Raw genomic sequence first — 12,997 nt, forward strand, 5'->3', positions numbered from 1 at the left:
ATTGGGGGAGGCCTATGTTCAGCAGTGGATGTCCTATGGTCGCAATGATGATGATGATGGTCACATAAATCTTTGTATTGTGCTGGGATCAAACCTGCGACCATTGGTATAGTAGCAGAATCCAATAAACTGCAATCACCTATTGAGTTGTATTTGTTTATTTTCAGGGCATGGGGCCTTTAAATACTTTTGGTGAAGATGACGATGATGATTACCCCACTGGACAGAAACAGTACGGCTTACAGGTAATTAACTATACAAAATTATTAATTGGGACCTGGATGCAGGCAGCGCAGTACCGGTCCTTATGGAAATCCTTGGGGGAGGCCTTTGTCCAGCAGTGGACGTCATTTGGCTGAAACGAATGAACGAATACGCAAAAACAATAAAATATTAATTATTTAATGTAGGTACATACGTCGGTACATCAATCTAAATAATGTGGCATTTTGTGCTATTGTGATAAGATAATTTAGTACCTATCTGATGTACTATCAACTGCACTGACGTCTTTGCCACAAAATATGGAGTTACGTAATGTAATAACAAATAAAAATGGAACGCATGTTTATACCATTAGGTATCCACCTCATTTTACCATGGAAAGCACTGAGAAATAAACAGCTTTATTTTTATACTAGCTTTTGCCCGCGGCTTCACCCGCGTGAAATTTAGTTTGTCACTGATCGTCATAAATTATAGCCTTTATGTTATTCTGGGTTATAAACAATAATACTGTAAAGTTGTATCAAAATCCGTTCAGTAGTTTTTGCGTGAAAGAGTAACAAACATCCACACAAACTTTCGCGTTTATAATATTAGTAGGATATCAATTTAGATAATGTGGCATTTTGTGTTATTGTGATAAGATAATTTAGTATCTGATGTACTGTCAACTGCAATGATGACTATGCTATAAAATATGAAGCTACGTAATGTAATAACAAATAAAAATGGAACGCATGTTTATACCATTAGGTATCCACCTTAGTTTACCATGGAAAGCACTGAGAAATAAACAGCTTTATTCTTATACTAGAGGCCGCCTGCGACTTCCTGTGTGCTGTCCACTGCTGGGCAAAGACCTCCTCAAAGTTTTCCACAATGACCGGTTCTGTCCTGCTCGCATCCATGTCCTTCCCGTGGCCTTTACCAGATCGTCGGTCTACAAAAGGGGAAATATTTTTGTTTATAGTATATGTCCCAGACTTAGTCTTTTATTTGTTTGTTTCTTTCAAGGCACCAAAGTACTACCACCCGGTTTTCAGAGGAGCTGGAGCGCCTTCTGGTGGGGTAAGAGCATGATAGTTAATACTTGTATTATACCTACATTATATATTTTTTTAAACTTTCTGTGGAAATGTCCAAAATTAATGAAAATTTGATGAATTAGGGGATGTCTGCCGATCTGGGAGGAATGCCACCAAGATCTGGACCATATTTCAAGGTAATACTTATAATGATTTGTATAGTAAGTATTGTACAATGTTTTAAAGAAATAAAGTAAAATAATTATTCAGTATCAACATTACATAAATTACAACTACACATGATGTGACATGATATCTCAATAACTACATTATATCTTAGCTTTAGTTTTATAACATAACGTCACAGGTATTTAGATCTAATTTTATTTTGCAAACAAGTGTGTAGGTAGTTCAATGTGCTGTCAACTATACTTGCACCAAGGGTGGTCCCAAAAACTAGTTCACAGACAATTTTGTGGATCGCAAAGAAATGGGTCAGATTTCTAATTTCGAACAAACCATTGTTCTTCCGACTCCAATTTCTGTACTATCTTTTATACACTCACCCAGTTTGCTTAATATTTGGGGTGTTGGAAAATTGCCCTAGTTAATTCTGGTTTTTATTTTTTAGAGGCCTAATGGAGGAGCTATGGTAAGTTTTGCAAATGGATACAATTTATACAGGGTGGAATTTTGTAATGCCAACTGGAGGGAAAGTACTCTTAATACTGCAGATAGATCATTTTACTCAAAGAAAACATTCCTTTATTTTTGAAAAGAAAGAGAACTGCATTCAAAGATTTTCTGAAATTTTTCGAAAATTCACCACCATAGGTACCATACAATTTTCTGTAAATAATTAAAATAATTTAAGATTTCATGGTTTTCCTTTCATTTGATTTATCAAGTTTATTAGAGAGATTTCATCCTTATACTTAACCCTAACGATCGATGCAATAAAAATACAGGGTATAATTTTTAACAAATGGTTCGATTCTCGAGTGTGGCAAGCAAATTTTTAGAAATCTTTGAATGCAGTTCTCTTTCATTTCAAAAATAAAGGAATGTTTTCTTTGAGTAAAATTTTCTATCTACAGTATTAAGAGTACTTTCCCTCCAAGTGGCATTACAAAATTCCATCCTGTGTAACTCTAAGGTTGAGTTGCACCATTTTACTTTAACAAACGTCAAAAATCTGTCAAACTCCATACAAAAAACATCGGTTATCGTTATAGTTACCGTTAAAGTTAAGTGATGCAACTAAGCCTAACCATTTGTTAATATCATAAGGTTTTGGTCAAAACGAAATACAATCATGAAAAAGAATCTCAAAGTCATTTTTGATTGCATTTTTGATTGCTTTTTAGGTTGATTTAGTCTTGAATTTTATGCTAGCCTGTCTCCTCTATGTACAGTTAGCGTCAAATAGATGGTGACATCCAAAGTGACCAAAAAGTTGATAACACAACCTATAGTCCAGTAGAATTAGATTTTAAATCGGAAATAATTCCTACAAAAGATTTTATTGCTTTAATGGCTAAATTGGTTGCCAATTAAGACTCTCCTAGGTTTTCGACTTCGACGGAGTTGTGCTTAAGTGGTGGGGGCCCCCGAAAGGGGCGCTTTTTCGGTTTTCCGTTTATACCGCGTAAAGGAGTTACCCTATCGAAAAGTGGTGTTCCTGACGGTTGAAGGGCATTTAATCCTGCATTAAATAAGACCAAATTCATATGTTTTGGACAAACCGTTCTCGTGCAAATGTTCGGCAAAGTAGAAAATATGTCTATAATTAATGACCCTCTCCACGTCCAATAGCTCGTCACCCGTGGGCTCCCAAGCCTTGTAAAGGGTCGCCTTAACCAGCGTATCCCTGTCAAGGCTCACGAGTTGGATTCGCTTATCCTTGTTCGTCCCAGCCGTTCCTTAACTGCGGTTGCTGCACCTCTCCCTGGCAGTCTCCTGAACGACTCTGTGTTACCTAATGTGGCTGCCCCTCTTCTTTGTACCCTCCTTTACGACTGCATTGCTTAGCCGTATGCCTGGTCCAGGATTAAATGCCCTTCAACCGTCAGGAAGACCACTTTTCGATAGGGTAACTCCTTTACGCAGTGTAACCGGAAAACCGAAAAAGCGCCCCTTTCGGGGGCCCCCACCACTTAAGCACAACTCCGTCGAAGTCGAAAACCTAGGAGAGTCTTTATGGGCAACTAATGAAGCTATTAAAGCACTAAAATCTTGAGTAGGAATTATTTCCGATTTAATTCATTTTTGTGTTTAATTCTACTGGCCTACTAAGACGTGTTGCTAACTTTTTGGCAACTTTGGGTGTCACAAACAATTGGTCAAAATAGCATCTTTTAGACATAAATTACATAATAGCACAGTACATTACCTTGATGTCCCGTCAGACATAATGGCATAAAAAATAGTATCCACATTTTTGGCTTTAATCCCAGCTTCATTAAAAGCGCCTGAAAAAGGCCTGTACACGATTTTTGCGGTGAGCGAAATATAAATTTACCTCAACTGTAATGTAAGTTGAAGTCATTAATTTCCGCCGCCATATTTTATTTTTTAATCCTCGCCCGAAAAGTAATAAACACTGACCTGCCTTTGGCCAGAGCCACGTTTATCAGATTACACAAAGTTGTGTTGCCAGCTTTTTAACGCAGAATTTTTATCAAAATTAAAAAGGCAAGAGTTTTCGTTCCATCGTTTCAACCAAAGGACGCTGGACAAAGGCACTAAATAGATAGGAGCAGAAGACAATCTACATACAAAGTGCGCTCGGGCAACACACACATAGACAATGGTCATGGACACTATCCCCCTTACTAATAAAACTTACACGCTCGTTGAACAGTGTTTTAAAGTGACGTTTAGTATGGAAATGTCATTTTAAAACAGTGTTCAACAACTGTGTAACTTTTTATTAGTAAGGGGGTATATCGCCAATAATCGCAAACCAGTCTAAACCAGTGCGAGCGCCAATGCCGCCCGTTTGAGACGCGTCTGAGTACGTACCTATGCAAAATGAAGTACATCATCATCATTTTTTCATCATTTCAGCCATAGGACGTTCGTCCACTGCTGAACATAGGCCTCCCCCAATCCTTTCCATATTGATCGATTGGTAGCGGCCTGCGTCCAGGGCTTCCCTGCTACCTTTACGATGTCGTCGATCCACCTTGAGGGTGGACGTCACACGCTGCGTTTCCCGGTACCTACGCGGCCTCCATTTCAGAACCTTACTGCCCCAAAAATGAAGTACATTCTTCTGTTACTAATCTATTTGTGACAAATACCTCTTTCAAGGATTTCCACATCGACTAATCCCGTGCTACTCGCATCCAGGCGTTTCCCGCGCCCTTTTCCGTGACCTGATCGTCGGTTCATTTAGCGGGAGGTATGCCTACACTAGTCTTCTGGTCCATGGTCGCCACTTGAGAACTTTTCTATCGCAACGGCCGTAGCTCGTAGTTCTACGAGCTATCTTGCCCAATGTGACTTAAGTTTAGCGATTAAAAATTATTTAGTTACTTTTATTATTATTTTTACTGAATTATAATGTGGGTTTAATTTTATACATAGTTCTATTCGTCCATGCCTCATTTTCATCTTCTAGTTTCGCAATAAAAGAATAACATCTGTATTCACAAACGATGCTTGCCCACCGTTGAATAGAGCTCTGTGATTGGTTTGTGTGTCACCCTGTGCGTTCACGCGCACTGTTAGACCTCATAATAACGTTTGTGAATACGGGCATAAGAACTTAGGTTCACATCATAAAATACGCAAAAGAAGAGAGCGTAATAAGTTGGCAACACTGAAAAAATGTCATCAACGCACACGAATTTTAATTCCAGGGCGGCGGCCCACCACGATTCGATTATGACGTCGTCGGTGAAGTTGTAAGTATTTATATTTATTAATATAATTTCCAATTAATTCACCGACTGCAGAAAACGGGGTGGTGTTTAAGAAAGTATACAATTTTAGCGACCACCACGTATCGGTAAAAAATTGTCTTGATGGGAAAAAAAGTTGTAATGATGTATTTTTTGTTTTTTGTCAATCCTATGTAAAAATCATGTTTATAAATGACCAGTAGTTAATAATTTTGTGTTTTTTGTTGCCTTTATGAATGTTCTGTTTCAGTCAAAAAAGTATAAAGATAAACCATTTACCGAAGGATCTGGTAATACCGATGTAATATGTTGTTCTTATTTTATTTTTACACTATTAAATACCTACATCATCACTACAATGGTATTCTATGGGTTAAGTGATTGACTGATGCTATTGATTTCGAATTAAAAAATAATATGTATTATTTTACAAAACTATAAGTACATAAAAGCGTCTGTAAAACACACAAAACTGATTTATCATAGGAAACAATAATTTGAAACAGTATTAAGAACAGTTGGTGACCTCTTCCAGACAATACAGGGACAGGACAAAAGAGAAAAAAAGAAAAGGCAGAAAATAGGAAGGGAAAGGTGACAAAATTTCATCGTCATCATCATTATTTCAGCCATAGGACGTCCACTCCTCAACATGCATAGGTCTCTCCCAATAATTTTCATATACCGGTTAGTAGCGGTCTGCATCCAGCGCCTCCCTGCTACCTAGCTCAGGCTACAAAATACTATGAACTATAAATGTAAACTCTAGCATAATAAGTTCTGATAATGCTCATATTTTGATGAATAAACATTTTTTTAATTTTTTTATTCCTATTTATTTATGAGGTCGTCGGTCGGTATTTTATTTCTACGTTCTCATGTCCAAGATGGCACGAACGCTTTAACAAGGTTAAAAAAATATTGTCCAGTGTTGGGGACGACTCGCCGAGAAGGAGGAAATCGGCGAAATAGTGGCGCGAACGAATGCGTACACCGTTGCGCGTAAACTGTAAATGTGTATGTTTTGTATGTTAATTATTGAATATTTAAGGTTTTAACATGTATTTGATGGTCTCTGTAATAATATTAAATAGATTAATGTATAATTTATGGAAATAATAACCGTTTATGTAAGTTACGTAAGTAAAGATGGTAAATGATGAATAATTCTTTATAGAAGATGTAATTTATTAAGGACTAAGTTAAATTGTAATATATAAGGAAAGACGAAACCTATGTACTACTTTTTACATGAAAATAATAAAGAGGACACATATTAATTAAGGAAAACAGATAATTAAGAATAAGAAGATAGGGAATCGCTTAGGAGTGAGCGAGATAGGCATGTGAGCGCTCACGGACGCGTCTGTCTGAGAGGGAGGGTTTGAAAGAGAGATAGCCTACATTCTGGCATGGCGATTGGTGTAGATTATGGGCGATTGCCGCGACTAAACCCTCGCTCTCAGACAAGACATAAGAAGCGCGCCTCGAGCCCAAAAGTTGAGTTCGTTCCTGAGTTAGTTCGCAGTTCGTTCCTGAGTTAGTTCGCAGTCAGTTCAGTTCGTGAATCCAGTCAGTCCAGTGCAGAGAAATCGGAATAAGTGCGAGTTGAGCTGAGCTCCTCCTAAACGCGACGCGGTTGCCCTATTCGAACGGGCAAAGTGTAGTGTAGTTCTAGACTTAAGGACAGGACCTACATAGTGTTAAGTGAAGATTTGTGAATTTGTGAAGTGATTAAAGAAGCTATACAGTCCATTGCGTTTTTATTTATCAAGAACTATCGATGAACGGTTGGCGGTTCGAGCTCCGCCGATCAGACCCAGTGCACGCACCGACACACCGAGCGGCTACTTCAGATCCCAACAGTGGGCGGTCGTGCACAGTTTGGTCCTTCGAGCCGGATCTACGGAACCCCTGGATCTACGGCACCCTGGAATACGGAACCCTGGGGTAGGGAACCCCTGGTCTACGGAACCCCGGACTACGGAACCCCTGGTCTACGGAACCCCAACTAAGGAACCCGAGCTACGGAACCCGGACTTTGGAAACCGGAACGTAAGGAAGCGGGTCATAGTTGGAACCCTACGGACGACAAGCACTTAGAACCCGATCATCAACTGGAACTATGGTGGTTACCCGGAGCCAAGACGGCAGGGAACCCGCGGAGGAGCAGCCGAGAACGCGACAAGCCACGCTGAGGCGAACGTTCGCGGAGCCGCCGCAATCACCTTCGACTGGACCACTACGAGAAGAGGGTCAAGAAATGGAACCCCCGAGAGGAGAGGGGCAAGAAAGAGAACCCTCACGAACAGAGGTGCCAAGAACTGTGACCATACGTGCGCCATCAGTGAGGTCAACCTCAAGTGCGACCGCCAGAATAAGAGCAGCGGAGATCGCGGCAGCGGAACGATTGGCTGCGATTAGAAAGAAGGAACTTGAACTCGAAGCGGACCTTATAAAGAAACGTTTGGCCGCCGAGATCGAAGACATTCAAGAAGAAGAGAGAGTTGCGAGCGAAACCGGCGACCACGCACACGAGCGGGTCGAAGGCTGGCTACGCGAGCAGCCGATTGCGACCGCGACAACAACGACGCGTGTTGAGGATACGGGTGCGCCACGGGGGGAGCCCCCCGATGAGGGGCGCTACTCAAGATCGCCGATGCGGACGCCTGCGCGGGAACGTCAAAGAAGCAGCGGGCGCGCTATCGAACAACTAGCAGAAGCCATCAGAGATATGGCATATCGGCCGGGCAGACAGGAATTGCCAATATTCAGCGGAGCAGCAACGGAGTGGCTTCCGTTTAGAGCGGCAATCCGTGATTCCGGGATTTTAACGAAGGGAACACCGGCCGACAATCTAGCAAAACTGCGGTCAAGTTTAAGGGGAGAGGCCAGAGAGGTCGTCGCGGCTCTACTTTACACTGCAGCAGATCCAGTATTGATAGTGAGAACGCTAGACCAGTACTATGGAAGGCCAGAGCACATAATAGATCGTGCGCTGCAAGAGATCAAACATCTGCCGAAACCAGGAGCCGCAGCAATGGATCTCAACAAGTTCGCCATCAGGCTCCAGAATATCGTATCGATTATTCAAAATATCGATAACAGTGGATATTTGATGAACCCTATGTTGGCGAGGGATGTCATTGAGAAGCTCAATCCTCACACACGGACGAGGTGGTGTGACTTCGCAGCGGACAGGAAGCGGCCGGGGGAACCAGACATCGTAGCACTGTCTCGCTTTCTAATGGAAGAGGCGGACAAAGCGATGATGTACTCCTATACGCCGATGGCCTCCAGTTCCGGAACGCAAGCCTCAACTTCGAAGCCGCCAGTGAAGAAAAGTGCGCGAATATATAACGCGAGTGAAACGACCGCACGCAATGACAATAATGGACAAGTTAGTGACAATAAAAGACAAATAAAGTGCGTGTGTTGTGGTGGAGATCACGTAGTGCCAGACTGTGATCGGTTCAAAGACAAAAGTGAATCGGATCGGTGGGAACTGATAAAGAAGTGCCGATTGTGTTTCCTGTGCCTAGTGTCCACTCATAGACGGCAAAACTGCAAAGCCCGTGCTTGTGATTGTTGTGCTAGACCTCATCACCACCTGCTGCACGCGGACCGGAGAACTACGCCTGTGCAGGAGACCGTCGTGACTGCGACCGCAACTACGGATCGGCAGGTACTTTTAAAGATGTGTCCGGTGACCCTGCGAGGCCCTCTAGGAGAGGTAAGGACCTACGCCCTTCTGGACGAAGGCGCTACGCTCTCACTGATAGACGCTGACCTAGCGAAGTCGCTAACCAAGGGCGGGACGCCGAGGCCCATAACCATCAAGGGGGTCAATGCGACAACGAAAGAAGAGGCCAGCCGCGAGGTACAGTTAAACATAAAGGGCCGGTTCGAGAATGAGGAGCACGAGCTGGTGTTGAGAACAATAAAGAACTTCGAGCTAACACCTCAGACAGTACCAGGCCGTGTATCGAACTACCCGCACTTAAAAGACATTGAAGGTCTGACTTATGGAAAGGCGAAGCCACAGGTCCTAATAGGGGCCGATCATTGGGACTTGCTCGTGGCCACCGACGTGAGACGAAGAGCAAAGCACGAGCCAGCGGCAACTAGGACTCCGCTGGGATGGGTGGTCCATGGGATCCTGCCGTTCAGGATGATAAAGAAGAACGGTGGAACGGTGCTCCACATCGTGGACAACCTAGAGAAGATAGTGGCTTGGAATTTTGAAATGGAGGCGCTCGGTGTGGGTGTGAGGAATGCCACCAAGCCCGCCGAGGAGAAGGCCGAATCAACGTTTAGAGAGACAGTGCGCAGAACGCCAGACGGGCGCATCGAGGTAGGGTTAACCTGGAAAGAAGGAAATGTTACCCTACCTCCAAGCTACAAGGAGGCGCTGAAGAGACTCGTGAACCTCGAACGGCGGATGGACCGGAATCCGACATTTAAATCAAGTTACGAGCTGCAAATAAGAAGATTAATAGAGAAAGGATATGTGGAACCCGTGACACGACTAGAAGAAGAAAAGAGGTGGTTCCTTCCGCATTTCGCGACGACAAATTTGAACAAACCAGAGAAGATACGCCTGGTTTTTGACGCTGCAGCTCAAAGCGACGGACGCTGCTTGAACGACTATTTACTGGAGGGGCCTAACCGTCTAAAGGACTTACCCGGCGTCTTGTACCGCTTCCGAGAGGAAGAAGTGGCAGTTTCCGCTGACATCGCAGAAATGTTCTTACAAGTGCAGGTTCGAAAGGAAGACCGGCCTGCGCTGACTTTCCTGTGGCGGGGGGAGGATCGAACGAACCCGCCACAGCGATATCAGTTCAAGAGGTTAATATTTGGCGCAAACTGCTCCCCCTTTTTAGCACACAGTGCGCGAGACTATAACGCCGAATCTTTTAGAAAGGAGCACCCCAGAGCATATCGGGCCATCACCCACTGTCACTACATGGATGACTATATAGATAGTTTTAAAACAGAAGAAGAGGCGAGTGAAGTCGCTGAAGAAGTCAACTCGGTACACGAAAGAGCGGGTTTCAACCTCAGGTGTTGGAGCAGCAATGCCACAGGAGTGCTAAAAACATTGCCGGTCGAAAAGCTAGCTCGAGAAGAGGATGTCATCTTAACAAATAGACCAGAGGCCCCCGACAAAACACTGGGCATGATCTGGCACCCTGCTACAGACCAGATAGGGTTCAACACAAGGATGGCACGGGTGCCAGCCGAGATCAAGGACGGGATGAAGATACCAACCAAGCGACAAACACTAAGTCTGGTAATATCTCTCTATGACCCACTGGGACTAATTAGTCCGCACATACTGACTGGAAGAATTATATTAAAAGATGTGTGGAAGTCAGAAATTGATTGGGACCAAGAACTGGATGCGCCTGAAGCCCAAGAAATAAAGATTTGGCTCGGCAGGCTCGACCAATTGGCGGAGATTAAAATCCAAAGGAAGTACGATAAATTGCGGGAAACGGAAGAGGGCGAACTACATATGTTTTGCGACGCGAGCGAGCAGGGTTATGCAGCAGTGGCATACGCGCGCTTCCCAAAGAAGAACGGAGGCGCCGGGGTGAGCCTGCTCGCCTCCAAGGCGAGAGTGTCGCCAAAGAAGACCCAGACTATCCCAAGGCTGGAGTTGCAGGCAGCAGTGATCGCCACCAGACTCGCGGTCTCCCTGAAGCGGGAACATCGGTTGCGGTTCAGCCGGACCTTTTACTGGACCGACTCCAGCACCGTCCTGCATTGGATAAAGAATGGCGCCAAGCTGGAGCGACAGTACGTGCAAGTAAGGTTGGGAGAGATCCAAGAAGACTCCGAACCCCAAGAATGGCGCTGGGTCCCCACAGAAATGAACGTCGCCGACGAGGCGACCAGGAAGAAACTGGACGGGGAGGTCATAACGACGACTTGGCTCAACGGTCCCGAGTTTTTGAAAGACCCGGAGGCCTCATGGCCTGAACTGGAGGAGCGAGCGGTGCACACGGCGCAAGAGGAGCCACATGACACCCTCATAGACATGAGCAGATTCTCCAGCTATGAGAAACTTGTGAGGACGTTGGCGTATGTATTGCTCTTCATCCAAAGAGTGAAGACGAAGAGCAAAAGAGAACTGGACGTGCAGCACCTGGAAGGCGCGGAGAAGATCCTAACCATCATGGCGCAACAAGAGAGTTTCCCCAAGGAAGTAAAAGAATTGAGGACTGGAAAGCCGATTCCAAAGGAAAGTCGACTGTTCGCGTTGGACCCTGCGATGCACGAGGGCATCATCAGGATGAGGGGTCGCATACAAAGAGCAGCAGTCGACGAGGATGTGAAAAGGCCGATCATCCTAGACAGAAGGCATCAGCTGACGAAGTTGCTGGTGAAACATTACCACGAGCGGGCTCTCCATGCAAACAATGAGAGAGTCGTGAACGAGTTGCGGCAAAAGTACGCAATACTGGGGCTGAGAACGGCGGTTCGCTCAGCGGCACACTCGTGCCAGCTTTGTCGAATAAGGAAGGCGACACCGCAGCAGCCAATAACTGGAGACCTACCTGATTCCCGACTGAAAGACTTTCAGCATGCCTTCACTCACTGCGGAGTGGACTACTTCGGCCCGATGCTAGTGAAGATCGGGCGCCGTCGAGAGAAGAGGTGGGGTGCACTCTTCACGTGCCTCACCACGCGAGCAGTGCACATTGAGTTGGTACCTTCCCTGAGCACCGACTCTGCAATCATGGCGTTGCGCCGGATGGCGGCGCGACGAGGATGGCCGGCAGTGATCTGGTCCGACAATGGGACCAACTTCAAGGGCGCGGACCAGGAACTGCGAGCAGCGTTCAAGGAGTGGCTGCCGGAGCTGAAGGATGCGGCTCTCACACAGAGGGTCCGATGGCAGTTCATCCCACCAGGCGCTCCGCACCAGGGCGGTGCGTGGGAGCGTCTGGTCAGGAGCATCAAGGTGGCATTGGCCGCCACGCTGCGCGAGCGGGTACCGAGCGAAGAGGTACTCGCCACATTGCTGAGTGAGGCTGAGCATTCAGTCAATTCTCGCCCACTCACCCACGTCTCGGTTGATCCGCGAGATCCCGAGGCCCTCACCCCTAACCACTTTCTGTTGAGGACATCATCGGGTCTACCCCTAACGGGCCCGACAAGCGCTGACGAGAAGAGGCTTTGGCGCGCGACGCAAGCGCTTGCCGACGCCTTCTGGAGGAGATGGTTGCGCGAGTACCTCCCTACCCTGGTACCGCGCGGCCAATCGCAGAACCAGCAGCGACAACTAGCCCCTGGCGACCTTGTGGTCGTTGTGGACCACGCCCTACCCCGAAACACGTGGCCGCGAGGCGTCGTGGAGCGAGTTTGGCCGGGGCCTGACGGAGCAGTACGAGTGGCGGAGATCCGGACCAAGGGCGGCGTCTTCCGACGCCCCGTGACTCGGCTCGCCGTGCTGAGGATGGAGTAGGCGGCGCCGGGAGCTTCGCCGGGGGGAGAACTGTTGGGGACGACTCGCCGAGAAGGAGGAAATCGGCGAAATAGTGGCGCGAACGAATGCGTACACCGTTGCGCGTAAACTGTAAATGTGTATGTTTTGTATGTTAATTATTGAATATTTAAAGTTTTAACATGTATTTGATGGTCTCTGTAATAATATTAAATAGATTAATGTATAATTTATGGAAATAATAACCGTTTATGTAAGTTACGTAAGTAAAGATGGTAAATGATGAATAATTCTTTATAGAAGATGTAATTTATTAAGGACTAAGTTAAATTGTAATATATAAGGAAAGACGAAACCTATGTACTACTTTTTACATGAAAATAATA

General features: G+C 45.3%; 1 protein-coding gene across 1 annotated transcript; it reads left to right on the forward strand.

Annotated features, from left to right (window-relative positions):
• The first annotated feature begins 7,283 nt into the window (after positions 1–7,283).
• On the forward strand, positions 7,284–12,632 carry LOC135084407 (uncharacterized). Its single transcript, XM_063979182.1, has one exon. The coding sequence runs from the start codon at positions 7,284–7,286 to the stop codon at positions 12,630–12,632; it is 5,349 nt and encodes a 1,782-aa protein (XP_063835252.1).
• The last annotated feature ends 365 nt before the right edge of the window (positions 12,633–12,997 follow it).

The sequence above is a fragment of the Ostrinia nubilalis genome, chromosome 26, assembly GCF_963855985.1.
Source record: "Ostrinia nubilalis chromosome 26, ilOstNubi1.1, whole genome shotgun sequence".
NCBI lineage: Eukaryota > Metazoa > Arthropoda > Insecta > Lepidoptera > Crambidae > Ostrinia > Ostrinia nubilalis.

What these genes read in the sequence shown, in the direction of transcription:
- LOC135084407 (XM_063979182.1), top strand. Translation starts at nt 7,284, where the DNA reads ATGGTGGTTACCCGGAGCCAAGACGGCAGGGAACCCGCGGAGGAGCAG.